Source organism: Apodemus sylvaticus, chromosome 5 (genome assembly GCF_947179515.1).
Source record: "Apodemus sylvaticus chromosome 5, mApoSyl1.1, whole genome shotgun sequence".
NCBI lineage: Eukaryota > Metazoa > Chordata > Mammalia > Rodentia > Muridae > Apodemus > Apodemus sylvaticus.
This window is the reverse complement of record NC_067476.1, coordinates 104,597,524-104,623,364: the sequence shown is the minus strand read 5'-3', so window position 1 is coordinate 104,623,364 and position 25,841 is coordinate 104,597,524. Positions and strand designations below refer to the sequence as shown.

General features: G+C 37.7%; 1 protein-coding gene and 1 long non-coding RNA gene across 4 annotated transcripts in view; one reads left to right on the top strand and one right to left on the bottom strand.

Moving 5' to 3' along the window:
• Positions 1-25,841, bottom strand: part of Ctdspl2 (CTD small phosphatase like 2) — a 58,210-nt gene that overhangs the window by 25,659 nt on the left and 6,710 nt on the right. The window contains exons 1-6 of one of the 3 annotated variants that reach the window (XR_007977928.1): positions 20,201-20,404; positions 12,674-12,812; positions 11,482-11,631; positions 9,937-10,149; positions 4,250-4,328; positions 1,633-1,744 (exon numbers count right to left, since the gene is read on the bottom strand). Coding sequence is in view for 2 of the 3 variants with exons in the window: in XM_052183415.1 (XP_052039375.1) it covers positions 1,633-1,744; positions 4,250-4,328; positions 9,937-10,149; positions 11,482-11,631; positions 12,674-12,812; positions 20,201-20,386 (879 nt within the window). In the remaining variant the exon portion in view is untranslated. Of the gene's footprint in view, positions 1-1,632; positions 1,745-4,249; positions 4,329-9,936; positions 10,150-11,481; positions 11,632-12,673; positions 12,813-20,200; positions 20,411-25,841 lie in introns of those variants that run through there. The other 2 variants (XM_052183416.1, XM_052183415.1) reach the window with 2 other exon arrangements.
• LOC127685818 (uncharacterized) lies at positions 14,041-18,920 on the top strand. The gene is made up of 3 exons (XR_007977930.1): positions 14,041-14,181; positions 15,344-15,438; positions 18,743-18,920. It is a non-coding gene; the product is annotated as an uncharacterized LOC127685818 (long non-coding RNA).

Genomic DNA, 25,841 nt, shown 5'->3' with positions numbered 1-25,841 from the left:
ACAGAGAGAATTACAGGATAGCAAGGGATACACAGAGAAACAGTCTCAAAAACCCTACCAACCAAAGAAACAAATAAAAAACATTAAAGAAGTGGCTTTTCTTTAAGATAAATATTCTTGAGAATTAAATCACATTTCTATTTATGAGCTACCAGTAATAAGTATTAAACAATAAAATGTTTTCCAGCACAATCCATTAGATATACCATTTGATATCAGAAAAGTATAAGCAAATAGTAAATGTGGTATACGAACACACAAATACTAAAATGGGTTGTTAGCAAAAGATAAGATATTCAATTCAAAGTTCTTTTTTCCTAGAGTATAAAGTTTTTTTTCCCTAAAATATAAAATGTAAATTTTTTCAGATAGGAGTCTTTCTAAATTGCCTAGCCTGGGCCCAAACCCTCACAAGCTACTCTGGTGTCTCAGCCTCTTCCATAGTTCAGGCAACAAAGCACATAAAACAATACCCCCATACAAGGTATGTAAAAAGTTTTAAATCACATCAAAGGGGGGGGGGAAAGAAATCAAATCTATTTTTAAAAGTTGACTGGTGATTAAATAAATTGAAAAATAAAAAACAGAAAAATAGGGCTAGGGCTAAAGCTCAGCTGGTGAAGTTAGCATGTGAAAAGCCCTGGTTCACTCCCTAACACCAGACACAGATCTAGGGCTACATGGCCCACCTTAGATCCCAGGCCATGCAAGGTGAAAGTAGAAGGTCCACAAGTTCACGATCATCCTAAGCTACAAGTAGAGTCTGAGGCTGGCCCAGGCTATATGAGACCTTGTCTTAAGTGGTAGAAAGGACATGCTCTTCTAGTTAACTTACTGAAGCCAAATTGTATTTAATCCTTCAAGAAAACAAGATTCTAAAAATAAGAGGAAATCTAAATTCTAGGCTTTCCAATGCAATCAAATCACATGGGCTTTATAGTGCTGTAGCGATATTCAGTGACTAAGAAAATCTGTTGCTCTTGCAGATGATCTGGGTTCAGTTACAACCAACCAATAACTCCAATTCCAGGGAAGTTTTTTTTTTTGTTTGTTTGTTTTTTTGTTTTGTTTTTAAAGATTTATTCATTTTATCTATCAGTACACTGTAGCTATTTTCAGACACACCAGAAGAGGGCATTAGATCACATTGTAGATGGTTGTGAGCCACCATGTGGTTGCTGGAAATTGAACTCAAGATCTTTTGAAGAACAGTCAGTGCTCTTAACCACTGAGCCATCTCTCCAATCCCAGGGAACTGTTTCTATTCAAGCAAAATATTCATAAAAATAAATACAACGTTTTTTAGGTATAGGATATAATGTATAATATATATAATATAATATATAATAACAGTTGTATTGCATAGTAAGATGCTGGATCAATACCCAACACCTCAAAAAATAAAACCAAATAAACTTAAAAACAAATCACAGGGTCTCAAGAATGTAGAGAAAAAAAATTCATTTAAATGCAAAAGTAAAAGTCTTACTTATTTTCAAAATGTGCCAGCCTAAACAAACTAGTCTAATGCTAGGGTGCCTAAATAAAAACACTTAGAACATATTTATAGTAAATACAATGACTGCTTATTCATTTGTATTTTGGATTTTAGCTCTTATTTTTTATACTCACCAGATCTAAGACCAGGGAGAACTCTGGTGTGCTTCTTGTTTTCAAAGGAAGAGCAGGTTTCCTATTTAGCTGTTCTTCTGTCAGAGGCGGAACATGTTTGATGAAATAATAGCTATAAATCAAATTTTAAGAAAATTTCAACATTTCTATGTTTCATACATATAAAATAGTACTAAATTCTACGTTTTAATTAGTTTGTCATATGCTTAGCATTTGCCTAGAATGTACAAGGCCTTGGGTTCAATCCTTTCAAGTACAAAATAAAATAAAAGCAGAGTTGTTGAGGCTATTCTTCATTGTCTACCACACTGAATTTATTATATTGACACAATTGGAACTGCTATGCCAGACTGAATTTTAAGTCATAACTAGACTTAAACACATACATCCTCATTTATCCCAATAGGAAGAATTAACACATTTTCATCTACAAGAAGCAAAGTTTGTTTATACCTATAGTGTAGCTGTTCTTAACCTGTGGGTTATAACCCCTGTGGGTCAAGACCCCATGAAAAGGGGTCTTTCACAAGGGTTGCATATCAGATATCCTACATGTCAGATATTTACATTACAATTCATACTAGGAGCAAAATTACAATTATAAAGTAATAATGAAGATAAATTTATAGTTGGGGATCACTACAACTTGAAGAACTGTATTAAAGGGTCACAGCATTAGGAAGGTTGAGAACCACTGCTCAGGATTCAACAAATTCTTAGACACCATTTTTTGCATGCTGATGGTAGTATGTTTTTCCTGAAAAAGAGCTCCTTTTGAAGTCCTATGCTATTTCAGCCCATCTTCTAGACTGCAGAACACAGATGTAATGCTTTGGTCTAGACTCAGAAATCTGTGTGGATCATACTGGCAGCAGACCACCAACCACTGACCACAAGACCTTTTCTTCAGTGCATGTTTGGTTCTGAGAAGTACTCTGGAAGTTCTTTTCAAGATCATGGGGTTGACACTCACTGTGGTTGGTATTCAGTATTTCTCTGCATGTCACAACTGATTAAGTTTCTTAGAATAGGGAAGTCCAAAATTACTTATTTTTTTTTCTTTGCCATAAGGCACCCACTTATCAAGCCTGTTCACCTTTCCTATTTATTTTTATTCCTAGATGACTGCTGAGTCCATACTGAGTTACTTAGTAACTTCCTGTGTAGTTGTAAGAGGATCAGATGGCAAAGACTGTTCTCAACTTGTTTATTGTCATCTTTTGCAGACCACCCACTACCTCTTCCTCTTCAAGTTCCCATTGCAAAATTTGCTATTGATGATGTGAGTCTATGTCATGTTTTACAACACATTTTTTTTTAAGATTTATTTATTTATTGTTATATGTAAGTACACTGTAGCTGTCTTCAGACACCAGAAGAGGGCATCTGATCTCATTACGGATGGTTGTGAGCCACCACGTGGTTGCTGGGATTTGAACCCAGGACCTCAGGAAAAGTAGTCAGTGTTCTTAACCACTGAGCCATCTCTCCAGCCCCTACAACACATTTTAAACTCAATAAGAAAATGGCTTGAATTTGCTTTTAATTTTATCACCTCTATAATATAAAATAAACATCAAGAGCTTGGTATAGTGGCTCACATCTCTGATCCCAGGACTTGTTAATTTGAAGCTACCCTGATCTGCATTTTGAGTTCTAGGGCAGCCAGAACTACATAGTGAGACCCTATCTAAAAATAAGCAAAAAGCATATATTAAGCAATAAAGTCATTAGCAAAAGAAAAAAACATAAGAACTTTAAAATGATGTGCAGTGTTTCATTTATTTAAGTATTCCAGTACCAAAAGATATTATTTCAACAATGCTAAGGCTGTAATTACTTTTGCAACAATCTAACAGGATCACCTAGAAGACTAAAATTCTGTGTGTGTCTTAAAGGTATTCCCAAACAGGTTTAACTAACCATGGACCAGGGTTCTGACTGAATAAAAAAGAACAAAGGCGAAAGCTAGTAACAGAGCATTCACTTCCCTGGTCTTTCTGACTGAATATACACTGTAACCAGCAGCTTTAGACCCTGCCTGGCACAATTAGCATGGTCTCACTCACAGCCCCAAGATGCTGGACTACATCTCAAGATGCAAACCAAAAAACCCTTCCTAAGGTATTTGGTCACAGCAATGAAGCCATGAATAAGTCAATGCTTAACCCAGTAAACTAATTTAGAAAACATGTAAGAAAATACACAGAGTAGTGTCTCCAAAAACTCACTAAGTACTAACACCCACAGCTCAAGTTCACAAGCTCTTTAAACAGATGCCTCTAGTCATGAGAGTATCTCCCATTTTTATGTTGAAATATCCTATTAAAAATGCATCTAATATACCTAGACTACCAAACACAGTATTAAGAAAATATAAAGCCTAAGGTAAACAATGCAGAGTACTAGTTGTCTGCCCTTGAGTGCCCAGATGAATGAGAGATGGAGTCCAATGTCCAACACCGTGAGAGGATCCTCTTATTGATGCTTACTCGAGAAAAAGTTGAAATTCAATATCCAAAGTAAGATTTTCTGCTAGACAAATATCATTTCCAGTTTTATCATGAAACTAAAAATTGTTCAAGAAGGAAAATTTGATAACCAGGAAACAACTCACGGGTCAAATACTTCCCAGTCTTCTTCATAGGTGGCCTCTGCATGGGCTGACGAGTATCCACTCTCTGGAGTTACTGGTGCTATTTAGTAAGAGGAAAAGAAAAGATTACTTTCACCTGTCACAAAATATACATTTTTTTAAATTGTTTCTGCAAGGAGCTTCCTGTATTTTAAATTAACCACATAAATAATTCATAAAGATCACTTAAAATAAAATTCAGGAAAACAAACATCTCTACATCCAAAGAAAATTACTGCTATCCATAACATGGCAAACTACAACATGGCTAGCAGAGTTAAGATGACTGTCTAGGAACTAAGGAGAATTCTGCTATTATTAGAAGATAAGATTCAGCAATAAAAATAGCAAAAAAAAAAAAAAAAAAAAAAAAAAAAAAAAAAAAAAAAGAAAGAAACAAAGAAACAAAAAAACCAAGTAGTGTGCTAGTTAGTTTTTTATTAACAAGAGCTTGAGTCCTTTTAGAAGAGGAAACCTCCTTTAAAAAAATGACTATCAGCTGGGTGTGGTGGCGCACGCCTGTAATCCCAGCACTTGGGAGGCAGAGGCAGGCAGATTTCTGAGTTCAAAGCCAGGCTGGTCTACAGAGTGAGTTCCAGGAAGCCAGGACTACACAGAGAAACCCTGTCTCAAAAAACCAAACCAAACCAAATAAATAAATAAATAATAAAAATAAAAGAAAGAAAGAAAAAAGAGAAGAGAAGAGAAGAGAAGAGAAGAGAAGAGAAGAGAAGAGAAGAGAAAATGACTATCGCTGGGCAGTGCCTTAAATCCCAGCACTCTGGGAGGCAGAGGCAGGTGGATTTCTGAGTTCGAGGCCAGCCTGGACTACAGAGTGAGTTCCAGGACAGCCAGGGCTACACAGAGAAACCCTGTCTAGAAAAAACAAACAAACAAACAACCCCCCCAAAAAACAAAACAAAACAAAACAAAAAAACAAAAAAAAAAAGAAAGAAAGAAAAAAAGAAAAGAAAATGACTATCAGACTGGCCCATAGGCAAATCTGAGGGAATTTTTTGATTAACTGCTGGTGTATGAGTGTCTACCCCATGATGGGGGTGAGAAAGTGGTCCTGGTTTATACAAACAAAACAAAGACATCAAGCTAAGTGAACCACAAGGAGCAAGTCGATAACAAAGTTCCTGTATAGCCTCTGCTTCAGTGTCTGCTCTGAGTTGGTTTTTGTTTTGTTTTATTTTTAAGTTTTTTTGAGACAGGGTCTCTCTATATAGTCCTGGCTATCCTAGGATTAAAGGCTGTGTGTCACCACACCCGACCCCCAAGTTGCTTTTTATACAGCAATAAAAAGCCAGCCAGAGCAATCAATTTCTAATTGCACAGGGTTTGCATGTATCAATAAGTGGATGCTGACAACAAACCAATTATAGTTGTTATAAAATCTAAGACCCACAAGCACTCCTTAAGTAGTCTACTGATCTGAGCAGAGATACAACCTGAGCATGATGTTAAGGAAAATGAGCCAGATAAAAACAAGAAGAGCACATGGGCTCAGCATTTAAGAGCACTGACTGCTCTTCCAAAGGTACTGAGTTCAAATCCCAGCAACCACATGGTGGCTCACAACCATCAGTAATAAGATCTGATTCCCTTTTCTGGAGTGCCTAAAGACAGCTACAGTGTACTTAATAAATAAAATAAATCTTTAAAAAAAAGAAGAAGAAGAGCACATATGCTCACTATGTGGCTATTTGAAGAAAGGTTGATCACCAGGCACAGTTTCACAGAAGTTCTCATGTGCTACTGTACCAGGACTGTAGATACAAAAATGTACTTTATATATCAAAAAGTCAGAAAAAAAAAGTAGATAGGTTTAGCTTAAATTAAATATTATTAAGATGTATATCAGCACATACCTCCTCTTCCCCATTTGTGTCAGTATGTAGATAGAAAGTTATTTACTGTCTTGTTTTTATTGTTTTGAGACAATGTCTCACTATGTAGACCAGATCAGTTTTCAACTCAGTATGTCGGCTGGGATGGCCTCAAATTGCTAATTCTCTTGCTTTACCTTCCCAAGTGCTGCAATTTAGGAATGCTCCACCATCCCTGGCCTTTCTTTCTTGCTTAGATTTATATGTATGACAGTTTTGTCTGTCTGTATGTATGTATGTATGTGCACCATGTGAATGAATGGGGCAAATGGTGTTTGGTCCCCTAGAACTGGAGCTACAAATGGTTGTATCCCTGAACCCAGAGTTCAACAAAATCTACACGAGAAGCAAGTGTCCCTAACCAGCAATTACTGAGTCATCTAGGCTCTAGTAGCTCTTACCGTATAAGACAAGGGTCTTCCGGTTAGTCTTAACTCTGGCTAGGATTTCAAGTATTCAATTTGGCATAGTCTACTTTTCACCTGGTCTCCCCACTCCCCCATTATATATGTATTTTAAGCATAAAATAAAGGCAGTCAAGTCCTGGGGGTCGGGCAGGAGAAGACAAGAGTCTTCACTATTAAATCAAGTTGGCCTCAAACTTTTTAAGATTTATTTATTATTATATGTAAATACACTGTAGCTGTCTTCAGACACCCCAGAAGAGGGCATCAGATCTCATTACGGATGGTTGTGAGCCACCATGTGGTTGATGGGATTTGAACTCAGGACCTTCAGAAGAACAGTCAGTGCTCTTAACCACTGAGCCATCTCTCCTGCCCACTTTTGATCTTTCAAGTGTTGGCCACACATGTAATTTTTCTGATATCACCTAAATCTGAATGAAGGGAAGTAAACATAAAAGGAGAAGGAAGCAAAGAATGAGAGAGAAAAGAACACACAGGAGAGGAAACATAAGCACGAGAATGAGCCAAGAAAGCTAGGCAGTGGTGGCACACTTCTGTAATCCCAGCACTTGGGAGGCAGAGGTAGGCGGATTTCTGAGTTCAAGACCAGCATGGTCTACAGAGTTCCAGGACAGCCAGGGCTACACAGAGAAACCCTGTCTTGAAAACAAATAAACAACCCCGCCCCCTAAAAGAATGAGCCAAGAAAATATATGTATATTTGTCCAGAAATTTCAAGGCTTTTTTTTTTTCTAAAATCGTAAAATGTTAAAGGCTTGGAAGCTAAAGAGATGGCTCAGCAGTTAACAGCACTCGCTGTGCTCTTGCAAAGGACCTGGAGTGAGCTTGTAGCTCCCGTGTGGTGGTTTATGACTGTCTGTAAATCTAGCTCCAGAGGGTTTGACAAGGAACCAGTGCAGACAGACAAGCAGTGAGACACAAACATGGATTAAAAAAAAGATAAAAATAATGAAAATGTTTCATGAGCTGTGTGCAGAAATCACTGCTTTAAAAAACTTTGTCACTTCAAAATAATCCAGAAGCAATTCTATATATTCTGTGTCCCATGATTCAATTTGAGCCAAGTTCACATCAACTGACAAATATATTAAAATGAGAATTTTCTAAAAATCATAATTTTAGCTTACTCCTAAGAAGAGGGCAAAGGTGCTTGCAAAGTAAACAAGGAAAGTCTAAACAACACAAAAGACTAAGTGCTAGGCCTGTAGGTATGTCATCAAGCCCAGCTGCTTAGCTACTTCCAGCTGTTTAGTTTTGAGATGGGAGTGTAACTGTGTTACCCAGGATGGACTTTAATTCCTCAGGCTCAAGTCCTGCCACTTCCAAAACAGAGGTAGGAGGATTTTTGTGAGTTTAAGGGAAGCCTGGTTTACAGAGCGAGTTCCAGGATATCAGGGATACATAGAAAAACCATGTTTTCAAACTGTACCCCCTCAAAAAAATTTAAAATAAGTGATAAAACATTATTATCACTTATAGCAACATTTTTATCATTCCTAATTACCTTTTTATTAACACTACTGACTTATCTGCTTATTTATATACTTTATTTTGATTTTGAAACAAAGTCTTTCTGTGGTCCTGGCTGATCTTAAACCCACAATGGAGATCCATTTGCCTCAGTCTCCTCTAAGAGAAGAATGTTACCTTCTGTCAGTCTTTTCTTAACATTCCAGAATACCCACAAAGTGCATTTGCTACTACACAATCATACTTTTTCCTGTATATTTGGCTCTTTAATTCAATCATAGAAAGTTCATAGTCAAGGAGCCTATCTTAATCATGTGTCAAATATTCCAAATATTAACAATAATATCACAAAACCCACTGTAACTGGAAGTGGTAGTAACAAGCAGCAGGAAGCTGAGGCAGGAGGATTTTATGTTTTAAGCCTAGTGTTAGGCTAGACACGGTGTATGCCTTTGATCCCACCACTCAAGAGATAAGAAATGCATTATCTCTGAGTTAGAGGCCAGTCTGGTCTTCACAGACAGTTCCAGAACAGTCAAGAATACACAAAGAAACCATGTCTTAAAAGCATAACATTAAAAAAACAAAAAAAAAAAAACCCAAAAAAGTCAAAAACAACAACAACAAAAAACCCAAGCAAGTCATTCTCAAATTTTACCATAAAGAACCAACTACCCACAATTTCTAATTTGACTTTTTTGTTTTGCAGAACAGGCTAGCTTCAGATTCACAGGTACACACCTGTTCTGCCTCCTTATCTTGCTTCCGTTCCCAATATTGGTGATTCACTTGTTAATCTCAATAATAAAAAATAATCTCAATAATCTCAATAAAAGTTTAGGGCATGTTACTTTTAGTTGATTAATTTAAAGCATATCTTTCCTCTATTTTTCTGTTTTTTATTTCATACTAGTATGACTAGGTTATACTTTACTTACAGAAATTTCATAATTATACCTATTTTATTTGGTATTTAGTAATGGGGACAGAATACATGGCATCATATGCTAACAAGGCCCTCTACTAACAAGACAAGTCCTCAGTCCCATAGTTCTTTTTAAACATCTGAACACAGAAAGACATGGTGGCACGCGCCTTTAATTCCACTACACTACTCAGGAGGCAGAGAAAAGTGGGTCTTTTGAGCTTGAAGTCAGCTTGACCTACACTGCAGGACAGCTGGAGCTACATAATGAAAATGTCCAAACACAATCATATCCTGTACTTTTTCCGATCATGTACCACAGTACTTAGAAGTAATAAATTCAGATCTTGTGTCCACATTTCAATGTCAAGTACTGCAGGAATGTAACAGTGAAGTTAGAACTTCATAAAGGCCGGTTGTGGTGGCACACGCCAGTAGGATTTGCTGAAGGAAGCAGAGGCAGGATCGCGAGAACTTCATAAAGACCTAAGATTAAGCTGCAAAGCTTGTGACAGTATTAGAATCTCTTCTGGGCAAGGGGGTCTCCACTTATGAGTCAAACTAATCTAAAGGCATGGACTGCCTCTCTCTATAGCCACTTTAGACTTTTTTTTTTTTTGATTTGGTTTTTTTCGAGACAGGGTTTCTCTGTATAGCTCTGGCTTTCTTGGAGCTCACTCTGTAGACCAGGCTGGCCTCAAACTCCGAAATCCACCTGCCTCTGCCTCCCAGAGTGCTGGGATTACAGGTGTGCGCCACCACTGCCCAGCTGCCACTTTAGTCTTAAAGGTCTAAAGTGTATGACAGGATTCAGGGACAAATATTGTTTAATCTTCTTTTTAACTTTAAGTAAGAAAAACTTAAGCACTCAATCTAGCCATTTAAAAATATTAATATTGTGTTTTTAGTGTTTTTATTCATTCATAAGATGTGTTAAGGAAGTATTTTCTTCACCTGTAAGAGGTGGGATATCCCGGGTAACTGTTTCTTCTGCTTCTTCTAAACCATTATTTAGTGATGGCCTCACTTGAACTGCTTGGGTTGAGTAAGCCGCTCCATTAGCAGATGTAGTGCTGGTAGTAATTTCATCCACCTGTTCCATGTCAAGTTGTTTCACGATCTCCTCAGCTTCCACAGCCTGTCCTGGGGAATCAGAGCCTGACGTTCCTGGAATTGTTTATCAACAAAACATGAATCACTTCAAAGCACAAATATTAAAAAATATTTAAAAAGTTAAATGCAAACACCATTATGATTTATTTATTTTTAGATTACTCATACAAAAGCTAAAATGTCTATAAAAATCTCAGTAAACAATGGGGAATAAGGATTTTTTTGTCTTTCAGTAGTAGGCATTGAACTTAGAGACTCACACATACTAGGCAAGCCCTCTTCCACTGAGCTGTACCCTCAGTTTCCACTCAATTTTTAAGGCAAGATTATCAGTCGGGGCTTGAAAATTCAATCTTCCTGCCTGAGCTGCCCCAGTAGCTTGGGGATTACAAATATGTCTGTGTCACCAGGCCTAACTACATAGTATTTATGAACAACGTTTTTTTAAGTTCTCAAATAGTTTACAAACACCTCCTAAGTCAAATAACTACAATTCAGAACTTTCCATTAAAATACTATGCTTGAGTCATTTGATAAACATTAGCTCAAATACACTAAGCCTTCTAGCCATGATAGCAACTACAATTTTCAACCAGAGAAATGTTATCCAAGAACAAGCTAAATGTTTTCCTAACCATCAGAATCCTTTTACTAAAAGACCCAAGGTTAAATCATTTTTAAAAGACATAATATTAATTCTTTAAGACATGATTAATTTTTCAATAAGATTCCTTTTAAGTAACACAGAATAAAAAATTATCCAATTCTTCTCCCACTATGAAATACTATTTCTTTCTTCAAGTATAATGTTAAACAAAAATAACAAAATTAACTTCTAGTATCCCTATTTCCTTATCTCAACTCCTCTTCCCTTGGTGCTTTAATATTAACGCCTCTCCTAATAGAGTATATCTTAACCTGATACTCAACCCCCAAACATTTTTATACTCCCAACTCTAATACACACTTACGGTTTTTCTTTCACATTAAAATCTTCATAGACCTCTATACTTATTGTCACCTTTCAAACTATCCATTTTATTCTAACTCAATGGTATTGAACTTCCAAATTCAAGTATTACACGCTCAGGCAGGTGTGTCCTTTTAATGCTCGTCTCTGTCTCCCCTCTGACAGAATATGCCAGTAAAACCAAAAGGTCTTTTTTGGTTCTTAAGATAGGGTTACTTTGTGCAGACCAGGCAGAATATGCCAGTAAAACCAAAAGGTCTTTTTTTGGTTCTTAAGATAGGGTTACTTTGTGCAGACCAGGCTGGCCTCAAACTCAAAAGATGTGCCACTATGTCCAGGCTCAAAAAGATCTTTAACAACTGGAAAACTGTTATTGTAGTTAATGTTTAACCGTTTAAAAAGGGCGTTTTACTTACCATTTTTATTTGCTGGTGAAAAAAAGTTGAAGACAGGCGAAAATATGGTCCCCAACAATGTAGTCCTTGGGGGACTACCTGAGCAAGGATTATCTTCTAATTTCCCATTTTGCTTAATATGTTGATTTGTTACTTCATAACTACCAGCTTCTAAGTAAGAAAGAAAAAAAGTAATGTCTAGAAAACACTGCATTACAGGTGTGTGGTATAGACCATTTTAAAAATTCTTTCCTCTCAAAGTATTTCATGTAGACTTACATTAATATTCATGAGTGCTTAGCAAAGGAATCCTGAGGCCAATTTCTTATACATCAAATGATTTTAATGTATTTACAACGTTTATAAATGTTAACATTCACTCAGTTTTTTCAACGTTGATCTACGTCTAAAGTTAAATAGCTGGAGAGGTTTCAAATCAACACAGAACAACAAAATATAAAGAAAATGCCTATAAGCAAGCAAACACGTTACGAATTCCAACACACAGACACAAGATTGCTGTTGTTTATATTTTTAGGACATCGCTTAAACTTTTCCTGATATCTATCTCTAATGAATATCATATAATAAATATAATTAGATCGACAAAGTTGTATACATAATTTCAACTAAATTGTCATAATGTTGATCCATTTACCTTTCCTTGGTGTTGGAAACTGAGCATGCTATGCAGGTACACTACCACTGAGGCATAGTTCTAGCCCCAGTCCATTTACACTGTGTGATAAATAACGTATATCCGGTATTCTGCCTTTACTCATTTTAATTCATAAAAGTAAAAAATTTTAGGGAGATAATTTTTAGTTCCACTTGATACTTTAATATTTAGCACAAAAATAGATTATAAAAACAAGGCAAAATAGCTCCAAATGCTTTTTTGTTGTTTTTTGAGATAGGATTTTGATTTGTTGCCTGGCTTTGAACTCTCTGTCCTCTGCCTCTTGAATGAAGGCACTGGCCTGCCACGCCCAGCCTCAAAGCAGGTTGTTTTGTTTTGTTTTTTTAATTTTACTTTTTTTACTTACTCACTTTACATTCCAGTTACTCCCTCCCACAATCCTTCCCCCACTCCCCCTCTCCTTCTCCTCTGAGGTGGTGGGGGCATCCCTCAGCATTCCCCAAAGGCCACAGCAGGTGAGGAGGGACTTCTGCTTACAGTCAAAGGAATGATAGCATCGAAACATAAACAGACCTCCATTGACTGGACTTTTCCGTCTTACTCGAGACAACTGTTTATCAGGCTTTTCTCCAGTTCTTGGTGTTGATGTGATTAAATTATTATCTATATCGCGTTCAATTCTACTTCGCTTCGAAGGATTTTCTCTCTCTTCCTTAAGATATAACAGGAAAAAAATTCATTGAGCATAATCATTCTGCTTCTCATTTTATGTATTACATGTAAGTATATTGTAGCTGTCTTCAGACACCCCAGAAGAGGGCATCAGATCTCTTTAGGAGATGGTTGTGAGCCACCATGTGGTTGCTGGGATTTGAACTCAGGACCTTTGGAAGAGCAGTCAGTGCTCTTAACCACTGAGCCATTTCTCCAGTCCCTCTGCTTCTCATTTATATTTCATTAAATGAAATATAATACATACTTTCTTCTGTTTTTCATATAATGAAGAAACAAAATGCAATTAAAACTGAAGAGTGATTGACAATGTTTTTAAGGTGTTGACATAGTTATTCTACAAAATTACAATGATAGTCCAAGATTTCTCAAGGCTCCTAAATTTTCCATGCTCTTGAAATAACTGAACTTTACAACATGCTACAGATTTTCAGCCAACTTTATTTCAAAAACTGTTCTAAACAACAAAGCTCATTTCTGTGATCCCTAGAATGAAAGCCCCTCAGAATCTGCTGGCATTCAGATTGCCAAACTCGCAACACCCAGCTAGAGTTTACTTAGCACTCTCTTCATTGCGTTACCTGAGGTATGGCCACATGGCCTGCTTATACTACTCCTTAAGTATGACTGACGAAAATATACTGCTAAGGGAACTGGAGAGATGGATGACTCAGTAGTGAAGAGCAGTTGTTGCTCTTGCAGAGGACCCAGTTTCTATTCCCAGCACCCACATGGTGGCTCACAGCCATATAATATATAACTCTATTCCAGGAGACCCAACCTCCTTCTGACCTTCATAGGAACCAGGTGCACATATCTGTGCAAAACACTCATCTACATAAAAAAATAAAATTAAATAAAATATACCTTCAAGCATTACTTTGACTTGCTTTTCTCATCTATAAAGATTTCCAGAGTCATCATCTTATGAGTCATTTCCCAAAATATTATGATAATGCTCTAAGTCACTGGATAAAGATTAGATTTTTCTTTTCTTTTTCTTTTTTTTTTTTTTGGATTTGGTTTTTTCCGAGACAGGGTTTCTCTGTATAGCCCTGGCTGTCCTCAGAACTCAGAACTCAGCCTGCCTCTGCCTCCCAGAGTGCTGGGATTACAGGTGTGTGCCACCACCGCCTGGCTAGATTTTTCAAATTACAAACAATACCTAATTTATATACACAATATTCTCATCTACCTTGATTCGTTGCTTCACTTTTTTCTTCTTCTGGGTACTTTAAAAAATTTATAATTGTGTATGTGTGCAGGTTGGAGGTCAATGGACAGCACTGGGAGTGACTCTTGGTGGCAAGCATCTCTACACACTGAGCCATCTCATCAGCTCATTTGAGGTACTTTTAAAATACAGTAGCAAAGGGGCTGAGCACATGCTGCTCTTCCAAAGAACCTGATTGTGGGTCCCAGCACCCATGTCAGACAGCTCATCATCTCTTGAAAAATCCAACTCAGGAACAATCTGACACCTCCTCTATCTTCTGGAGGCATGCCACATAAGTGAAAATAATAAAAGTAACTCTTTAAAAACCTACAGTAATTAAGAACTGGCTGCTTTTCCAGAGGACTGGGGTTTGATACCCAGCACCCACATGACAGCTCACAACCATCTGCAACTCCAGTTCCAGGGGATAGAGACCCTCTTCTGGCCTGTTATGGGCACTAGGTATACAAGTGGTATACAGACATACATGTGGTATACAGACATACATGCAGGCAAAATACCCATACACAGAAAGTTAAAACAAGAGTAATGATGATGAATGTGATGACATGGTGAGTAAAGGTGGAAACGAACCAATACTGATGTTCTAGAGTTCAAGTCAATATGCTAGAAAGAGACAACTAACTCCAGCAAGCTGGTCACTGAACACTGGTATGGGAGTAGGTTGGTAGTACTCACTTATCACATAGGCACACATATACTAAATATACTAAATATATACCACTATGAATTTCCTAAAGGCAGACTATGTATATGTATATGTATGTATGTGTGTATATATATATATATACACACTTATAAAATAAATGTGTGTGGGCCTTCATGAGTTTAATGCATCATATGTATGCAGGAGTCTATGGAGGCCACAAGAGGGTGTTGCATCCCTTGGATCTATAAGAGTTTTGAGTTACTATGTGGATGCTAGGAACCAAACCTAAGATCTCTGCAAGAGCAGTAAGTGCTCTTAACCACTGAGACATCTCTCCATCCCCCAAACTTATTTTTATTTCATGTATATCACAGGTAAGTCTGGACATGTATGCCTAGTAATCATGCAGGCAACAAAATAAGACACCAAAACAAAACGCAAAAAACTATCTTTAACAATAAAGACAGTTGTGAGTTGCCATGTGGATGGTAGGAACCAAACCCAGATCCTCTGCAAAAGCAGCAAATGCTCTTAACTGCTATCTCTCCAGCCCTGTTATATTTTAAAGACAAAACCTAATATTATAAATGGCAATAATTACAATTTCCTTTTTACACCAAAACAGAAAAAGAAAACATAGGCCAGCAAGGCAGCTCAGAGAGTAAATGTACTTGCTGCTAAGCCTGATGACCAGAGTTCAATTCCCAGTACCCAATAAAGGTAAGTGATGCACATCCTCAACTATTCAGCTGTCTTTCCAGCCCCCATAAACTGAATTTTGTATTAGCAAAAACAACTACACAGTTGAGATTTTAAAAAGTATTTATATTATAAGGGGCTAGACAGATGGCTCAGTGGTTAAGAGCACTGGTTGCTCTTCCAGGGGCCTAGCATCCAATTCCAAGTACCCACATGTTGACTCACGACCAACCATAACGCCAGTTCCAGGGAGATCAGATTTAGCAGGTACTGCAGAAAAATATGCAGACAAAACAGTCATACGAATAAAGAATAAAAGATTTGTTTTAAAATATTAAAAAGCATTGGACATAGTAAGAATACACACCTATAATCCCAGACTTGGGAGTTGGAGGCAAGAGGAATGGAAGGAAGTCTAAGGTCATCCCTGATTACATTTTTAGTTCTGTAACTACCTAATTATCTTAAAAACATAAAAAACATTTGCTGGGCAGCATGATGTACATCTTTACTCAAAAAAAAAAAAAAAAAAAAAAAAAAACAGAAGCAGGTGAATCTCTATGAGTTCAAGACCACCCAAGTCTACACAGCAAGTTCCTGGCCAGTAAGAGCTATATAGTGAGACCCTACCTCAAAAATAAATACTAAAAATAAAATTAAAAGCATTATAAAACTTGAAATACCTAGTAATAAAATTGGTGGAAAAAATAAGATTAACTCCACTGGACTAGAGTACAACTCAGTAGCAGAGCACTTTTTAATTCTGCTTAAGAGTTTTGTAGTTGTTGGTTTTGAAATTTTTGAAACAAGACTTTTCCCATTGAGCTCTAGCTAGCTTGGCTGCTTGCTTAGCCAAGGACGGTCTAGAACTCGTGACAGATGTCCTGTATTACATGAATGTACACATCATCCACCAGACATGACTCCTCTCTATTTTTCCTCCTGAAGACAACAGGCTCATGTAGCCCAAGCTGGCTCGCTATGTATCTGAAGCTAGCTTTCCATTCTTGCCTTCACTACCTAAGTCTTTTCTGTTGTTGTTGTTCTATATCAGACAAGACCTTGCTATATAGCCCAGGTTAGATAATACTAGAACGCAGCACCATGTTTCATTTTTTATTTCCTTAAAACACATAAGTCTCACTGTGTTCCCCAGGCCATCCTCCTACCTCAGCCTTATAAGCAGTGGGACTACAGGTATTCACCACTGTGCCTGGCTCAAATTATCATCATTGTGAATTGATAGACTCCATAGTAAGATAAATCCTTGATAAATGATCTACATATTCAAGGAAGTGAATAATGTACAAAATTTATTATAAAAGCAAAATTTATTATTATGGCAGCTTTTTAATAATCTAAACTAATTCTAAAATTTATATTGCATTACAAAAAAACTATAATCATAAAATAAATTTGAAATAAAACAAAGTTCAAGTACTTCTATTTCAGCCGATATTCCTCATAGAACATAGTTAACAGAAAGGCTGACTTGGAGAACAGGCCTGTAAACACATCAGCACTTGAGGGGCTAAAGCTGGAAGACTGTCTGAGGTCAGCCTGATACATATTAAGACAATTTAAGAAAACAAAAAAGGGGGCCTGGAGAGATGGCTCAGCGGTTAAGAGTACTGACTGTTCTTCCAGATGTCCTGAGTTCAAATCCTAACACCCACATGGTGGCTCACAACCATCTGTAAAGAGATCTAACGTCCTCTTGTACTTACATATAATAAATAAATCTTAAAAAAAAAAAAAACAAAAGAGAACAGTATAAAACATAATATAGGCATAAAGGTAAACATTCTGTAATGAGTCTGAACTTAGGGCATAATCAAAACAAAAGCTGATTCCAAAGGGAGATGTCCCTGTAACACAGAGTGACCAGTGACCATGTGTGGCTGGATCCAGAGGAGGGAGAACATTCCCATCTCTACTTAACTAATTTATCAACTGAGCTTGGTGTGGCGAGTCATACCTGTAATCCCACACTTCTGGAGACTGAATCAAGAAGACTACTTATGAGTTCAAGACCAGCCTAGGTTACATAGTCTAAGTCAGCTAAAGCTAAAACAACAAGGGGCTCAAAAAAACCAACAAGGGGCTGGGGGCTGAAGCTCAGTACTTATTTAGCATGAACAAGGCCCTGGCTTTGATCCCCAGTACCCCATAAGGCAGGTAATAATCCCAGCAGCTGGACAGTAGAGGCTGCTGCATCAGGAGTGCATGGTCATCCTCTGATCCACAGAGGCTGGGTCGGGACTAAGGTATATGAGACTGTTACAGAAAGAAAAAAAGAGAAGATTATCTGCTTATCATTCCTGGGCCAGTAAAATGCCTCAGCCGGTAAAGGTTCCTGCTGCCAACCTGCCAAACCGCCTTGGGTCCCCAGGACTCATGATAGGCGAGAACTGACTCCCACAGTTATCCTATGACTTTCACACATGTATTGTGGCACATATACATCCACACATGTACATATGCATGCAATTAATAAGCAAATAAAATGTAATAAAATATTTATTATGGTATCATGGGTTATTTCATTTGAAGGATTATAGTATTACAATCTAATGCCAGGCACAGTAGTGCATGCCTTGAGTTTCAACACTTGGGAAGCAGAAACAGGTGGATCTCTGAGTTTAAGGTCAGCCTGGTTTATATAGAGTCCCAGTCCAGCCAGAACTTTTAGAGACTGTTTCAAAACAAAATAAATAAAATTGATCTAATATTTTTTTTTTAGATTAAGAGACATAAATCCATCATGAAATCAACTTAAAATTTTATAATCATCTTTTAAAAATTACAAAAAAAAAAGATCAGAGTCCATTACAATATTCAGAGTAAAAATTGAGTGTGGTATCCCTTTCCAATCACAACACTCTGGAGGCTGAGGCAGGACGATTACTCTGAGTATCAGATGAGCTTGGGCTATGGCATGATAACTTTTAAAAAAAAAGAAGAAGAAAGGGAGGCTGAGGGAATAACTCAATGGTAAAATGCATGATGCCCTGGGTTCAATCTTCAGTAATGTGTCTCATCTATAGTGAGGTTTATTTTGCATATATAAAAATATTTCTATAGATCATAAATAGGAGATTGATAAATATGGTTTAATATGATACAAATATTTCAACATTTCATTTCAAAACAGAAGCTTTCACAGTATTAGAAATCTCTTTTACTAAAAGCAGAAAGGCTATATGAAAATAATTTCTGAGCACTCTTGCTAATATTTTAAAATTCTGAAATCAGAGAAGTATTGAGTCTTTGGACCAAAATATGGATTTGAAATAGATTAAGAATTTCATGTACTTTGTTACAGGTAAACAATGGAGGAGGAGAGCCCAGGGTGGCAGCACACACCTTTAGTCCCAGGCCCCAGGAGGCATGCATGACTACAAAGATGTCTTGTGAATTCAAGGTTATACAGTGAGACCCAGAGCTCAGGCTGCAGAGGCAGGTGGGTCTCTGTAGAGTGCAGCTTATACTACAGCTGAGTTCCAGGCAGTCAGAGCTACATACTGAGATCCTGACTCAAAAAATCTCTAAAAATAAAAATGAGGGAGGGGCTAATACTCATATGCTGAAGCTTTATTCTAAAATCATAACTGAAGAGATGGCTGTGTTTAAGAACAGGAATGCAGCCGGGTGGTGATAGTGCACACCTTTAGTCCCAGCACCTGGGAGGCAGAGGCAGGTGGTTTCTGAGTTCCAGGCCAGCCTGGTCTACAGAGTGAGTTCCAGGCCAGCCAGGGCTATACAGAGAAACCCTTTCTCGAAAAACCATAAAAAAGAACAGTGAATGTTCTTCCAAAGAAGAGCTGGTTCAATTCCCAGCACCCACATAGTAGCTGAAGACTCTAACTCCAGTTCCAAGGGATCCAATGCCTCTTCTGACCCCCATGGGCATGCTGCAGTGCATATATACACAAACACACACACAGGCAAAGCACCCATACACATAAAACAGAAATCTCAAAAAATTCAAGCACTTGGCACTAATTCCAATTTCCCTGAGAGTTTGAAGAGTAACTGACTTCCTAAGTCACTTAGGACACTCCGTAACATCAGTGTAAACATATACTACCTCCTGTTCAGAAGTCATTCTTTCTTTTAATGCTGTTGCAGCTGCACGTAGTTATTCTATTGCTGCTATACCCACTGTTCACTGCACTACACTACTAAATAAATGTTTTCTCAATAACTCAAAACAATGAAGAAAATCCTCTTTGATTTATTTCCATATCACCATGCTGAAACGCAGAGAAGACTACTGGTACAACGGCATGCAGCTGTAACCCAACTGTCAGGAAGTTAAGCCAGAAAGACTGCTATAAATTGGGAAGTTAGCCTGTTGCTAACTTGTTGGAAAATACTTGACCAGACTGGGCTATATAGCAAGAACCTGTCTCAAAAACACAAAACAACTAACAGGATGGAGGCTTTTAATCCTAATGCACTCAGAAGCAGAGGCAGGTGGATCTCTGAGAGTTCAAGGCCAACCTGGTCTACAGAGCTAGTTCCAAGACAGCCAAGACAACACCCAGAGAAACCCTGTCTCAAAAAACAAAAACGAAACATCAACCATGATTCAGTTCAATATTATGTTTGTCTTGGACTTTCATTAAATACCTCACATGTAATATTCCTGAAAATAAAACCAAATTGTGTATTACCTTTTAAAATGGGTTCTATTAATATTAACTTCTCTTTTATACAGGCTTAGATGAAACAACCTAAGCATGATGTGTTTTAAATAGGTGTGAGGTTAAAGTATCACCTTGGGCGTGCTTCCTTTAATGAACTTTTTAATTGAAGACAATAAGCCGGTTTCATTCTTCGATGGTTTCTCTCCTTCTGAAGGCAAGCTATCATCAACCTCTGAGTATTTCCTTTTTGCTCTGGCAGTGCGCTGTGTTTGGATTGGACTGGACTGCTGAGAAGCCTTCCGTGTTCTCAGCTTCATCTTTTACGGGTACCACATGTAAACCTGTAGAGGGAAATTACCCAAGTTATTACCCAATGTGTCCAATATCTTATACAATAAAAATCTATTTCTTTAAAAGAGCCCAGATCTCTAAGAGAACTGAAATAAAAAACTAACATTTGTAAGTGAAAGGCATTGTATTTTATGTTATCTACCAAATAACTTCAACAACATGTGAGATATTGCCTCCTAGAAGAGAAAATTGAGTAATGTCAAACACAGTACACAATCTTTCCAAAACTGTGCTCCCTCTGCCAGTGTCAAAAATCACACTTAAGTCATTCATTTACTCTACAATGTTTATTGAGCTGTTAATCACATTTGAGACCCCAAGCTAGGTAAGCACTGAGTAAACAAGGTAGAGAAGGGTTTTGTCCTTTTGACCTAAGAGGAAAACCCAACACTTAATGAATGAATTTCATAAACACAGTTCTAAAAACCAATAACCACGTGAGAGTAACAATAGAGGGTGGATCATCTTGATAAGAGTTCAGTCTTAACACACATAATCAAACTAGAGTTATGGGCTGAGATGTGGATCTCTGCTAGATTATATGAGAGATCCCACGTTCTTCCAGTAGCACATACACAAATACAAATATTTAAAATGAAATTATAAGGGTGGCTAGAGAGCTGGCTCAGAGTTAAGAGCACTATCCCTCTTCCGGAGAACCCAGTTTTCATTTCCCTCACTCACACGGAGGCTCACAATCATCTGTAACTCCATTAGGGGTTACAGGGGTAATCCTTCAGGCCTAAGGATTAGCACAAACATGGTGCCCAGGCACATGGAAATAAAACATACATTCAAAAACATTTTTTTTAGAAAGAAAAAAAGAAAACAGTGTTGTAAATTAACACACTTGTGAGACAAGTTAACCCATAAAATAACTACACAGAAAAATCCAAAATCTGGTGATAGGGACACTTGGAAGATGGCCCAGGGGGTAAAACAACAAAAAAAATCCTTGCCTCCCCAAAAGCCTAATGACCTAGCCATACTTGTAACACCTTTAATCTCATTACTCAGGAGGCAGAAGAAGACAGCTCTGGAGCAGAAGGCTAGCCTGGGATGCGTGAAAGCTTGTCTTAAGAAAAGAATAAAACAGACATCAAAATTAAAAGTCTTTGTATACCAAGAACCCTATGTACAAACTCGAAAAGCAACCCAAGGACCAGCAAGGTAAAACACATTCGAAGTTCAATCTTCAGGACCCACGTGGTGGGAGATGAGTCTCATAAACTGTCCTCTGAGCTCCACATGCATATCATGGAATGCACATGTATGAAGAAAACGTGTACAAATTATTCATCTTAAGGAAACGATATCCAGAACAGAATGACTCTCATCTGAGACCAACGATGGACAGAATTCAAAAAGAAATGTCAGTACCAGACAAGGTGACCAATCTCTTAGCCCCAACATTCTAGAGACAGAGGCAGCTCTGAGGCTAGACTGTTCTACAGAACCATACAGCTTTAAGGTCCTCAAGAGGAAAATACATCCAAGGCCAAAAGAGGCATTGTTTTCTTTCTTTACTATGAATCTGGCCAACCTGAATCCTTTCCTTGATCTAAATCAGAAGACAACATGAAGGCAAGGGGAAAAGTCAGACTTAAAGCTGTAATTCCAGAAAGGGAAATGGCCAATTCTATAACTGAGTTCTGTCTCACCTACAGAAAGCTGATAATAATTAAACCGCTCCAGCCCAATACTAACAACAATAGAAAACTTGGGTGAATCACAAAAGAATTAAGACTTTCCTGAAAACAACAGAATACAAAGTACCTGAAGTAACTAATCAATCTCAAATCCAAGAAAAGATAAGTCCTTCTTAGGAGAGGCAGGAAACAAGTATAGGTGCTTCTGTAGAACAAATGAAGAAATAATTATGCCATAAAAACATGTGAGAAAAATCTAAAATTGTTTTATTCAGACATCAGAATTAATCTTTTATTTGCAAGTTTTTAAATAAATTTAAGATGTTTTTAAAAATTGGAAATATATGAAGTTACTTAGGGTTTTAATTTTTTCTTTAGATTTATTTGATGCATACAAGTGTTTTGCCTTTAAGTATTGTATATGTACCAAGTCCATGCCTGGTGCCGGAGGTCAAGAGAGAAGTTTGGAGCCAGGCAGTGGTGGTGCACGCCTGTAATCCCAGTAATCTCTGGGAGGCAGAGGCAGGTGGATTTCTGAGTTTGAGGCTGGCCTGGTCTACAGAGTAAGAAACCCTGTCTGGGGATGAGGTGGGGGAGCAGAAGCTTTCCCACATTCCAACTAGGATTCTGAGCAAAAGCAACAAGAAAACCTAAGTCAACAATGAATGGAGGTACCATCAACTGACTAACCCAAACACCTTCACTTACAGCTCCAAAAACTCCATTTCCCAAATAGACTCTACCAGTGTTTACTTTCTATTCATAATATTCAGCATTCAGTAAAATATTCCAAAAGTTGTCAAGATGGCTCAGTGGGTAAAAGCACCTTCCACACAAGCCTGGAAACCTGAGTTCAAGCCCCAGAGCCCACGTAAGTGGAAAGAGAGATGACTCCATGAAGTTGTCCTCTGGCCTCTACATACACTGTGCCACGCTCCCCCAAAACAGAGGTACACACACACACACACACACACACACACACACACACACACACACACACACACCACCAGTAGCAAATTCAACCAACTGTCAAGAAATTCCACAAAGACAGAAAAAGCTAAACTGGGGGTGGGGTTTCAGCTCAGGTAAACAGCTGAGGAACTTCCAGGATCAGAACGTCCAAGCCAGCCTGAGACATAGCAAAATTTGTCTCATGTATAAGGTCCTAGAACTGTAAAATGGAGGGGAAATCAACGAAACCAGAAACTGACTTTTGTTGTTGTTTTTTAAAGCACAGATCAGTAAATTGGTAAGTTACTGGCAAGAATAAGGAGAAGGGCACAATACCAATATTAGGAATGAAAACTTGAAAATAACAGAGCCTGTGTAGACTCAGAAAGAATTATGAAGAATTCCAAACATCTTTACATTAACCAATTCAGATGAAATGGCCAAAATCCTCAAAAGATGACTCACAACCAAGGGATAGTGTGCAAACAGCTGTAATATCAGCACTCAGAAGGCCAAGGTAGGAAGATTAGAACTTCCAGGCCAGTCTGAGACATAGCAACATTTGTCTCAAAAACAACAACAAAAAAAATTACCAAACCTTACACAATGATAAATAGGCTGATTAACCTCATATTTAAATTGAGTATGTAGTAAAAACCATATGTAAAACACAAGGCCCAGATGGCTTCACTACAGAAACCAATATTTGAGATATTTTTATTAAATGTGCATATATATTTTGCCTTCACGTGTATGAGATGATGTCAGATCCTCTGGAGCTTGAGTTACAGGCACTTTGTAAGCTGCCTAATGAGGGTGCTGGGAACTGAACACAGGTATTCTTGAAGAGCAGTAACACTCTAAACCACTGTGCCATCTCTACAGCCCACCATACAATTTCTCTTTATAACACTTTAAAAATATATCACACACACACACACACACACACACCCCTCTTAACAGAAGACTGGGAAATGATCATGCTTAGTAAAATAAATCTAGTACCAGCGAATGAAAATGATGAAATACAAGAATTGTACTTTAAGTCCAAGAACTTGAGACATAAAAACAGCATAAAACATTCATTTTTTGTTTGGTTTTTAAAGATTTATTTATTTGTAAGTACACTGTACACTGTAAGTACACTGTAGCTGTCTTCAGACACTCCAGAAGAGGGGGTCAGATCTCGTTACAGATGGGTGTGAGCCATCATGTGGTTATTGGAATTTGAACTCAGGACCTTTGGAAGAGCAGTCAGTGCTCTTAACCACTGAGCCATCTCTCCAACCCAAAACATCCATTTTTTTTCAACATAAATCTGTTTTGTAGTTACTTGATGACCAGGTAAATAGATAACAGGAGAAGTGTGTTATTGCTGGAGGAAGTCTTTCAAAGGCTGACCATAAGCTGCAACATTAATTCTGCTAGGTTTTCCAAACTACTATCTAAAATTTCAGACTGGAGTCTCACCACCTCAAACTCAACTTATCCAAAACTGAATTTTTCTCATCCAATCCCAAAATAACTTCTTCCTGTTTTATTTTGTTTCTCCTATACTCATCCACATAATTAACTAACCAAAAAAAACCTAAACTCCATCAGCCACCTAGGTGTGATACGTTGCCCTTATTCCCCATAATCAACTATGAAATTCTGGTTTTTAACTTCAAAATTAATTTTTCAGTCTTTCCTTTTAAATCCATCCTCTGAACTACACAAGTTTGTCTACTCCCTCTTACCAGGTTTATCAACTGCTTTCCAATAAAAACTAAACTCTAAAAATCACTGGCAAATACATCACCCTATAACATGTGTGCTACAATACATGGAGGTGTTCATGTGTGTGATGAGCTTGTGAGGAGGACAGAGGTGGGCAGAGTTAAGTTCCTCAGTGTCTTTCTCCCACCTTCTCTACCTTGTTGAGGCAGGCTCTTACAGAACCTGGCCCTCACAGCACCAGCAGTCCACCTGTATTACTTCCCCAGAGAGGGTTTCCAAGTGCAGTCTTTCTTCATTGTGATTTGCTGTCATTCTCTGTACTGCAGTAATCATAGCTGATGACAGCCTGTGCTCTCTACCTATGTTTCTATCCTCTTTACCACAACTATTATTTCGACTAATTACCTAGTTATCCTCACTGTTTAAAACTCAGCCCAAGTATCATATAACCAATAAAACCACCTCCACACCCATAAACTTCTGTAAACCCTGAGGTCATCTCTCACTTAGCTCTTACCAAATTAACACTAAAATAATCTGCTTCAATAGATTCAATCACACTTGACAAGAGTGAGTCCTCGTGGCAAGGACCAGGAGATGCAGCTCAGAAGTTGAGTCCTTGCTAAGCATGCAAAAGCACTGCAAAGAACTAAAAACCCTTTTGAAGGTAGTGATCTAATCTATCACTTTAAGAACTTGGCACTCTACAACTCAGTCTTTGCTGAACTTAACCAATCTGTTTTTCATTTATTTCAAACATCAGATGAGAGAAAATTCTATCTCTGAACAATCATCAGTACAGCAAGAATGTTTACTTAATAATGGGGGCAAATTAATAAAAAAAGTTCCTTTCCTTTCTTTATCACAGGCATTTCTGATATCTACCAAAGCTATAATTATTTTAAGATCTTCTTTTTCGTTCTGTAACTGTGTGTGTATGAGTGCCTTCATGCCACTGCACACAACTTTCAGGAGTGCATTCTCTCCTACCACGAGGGGTAAACAGCCTCAAATGCAGGTGGCGAGCCCACACCATTACTCTCACTGACCCAAGCAGTTTGTGAGGCAGACAATTATAAATTGTAAATCATTTTAGATTACC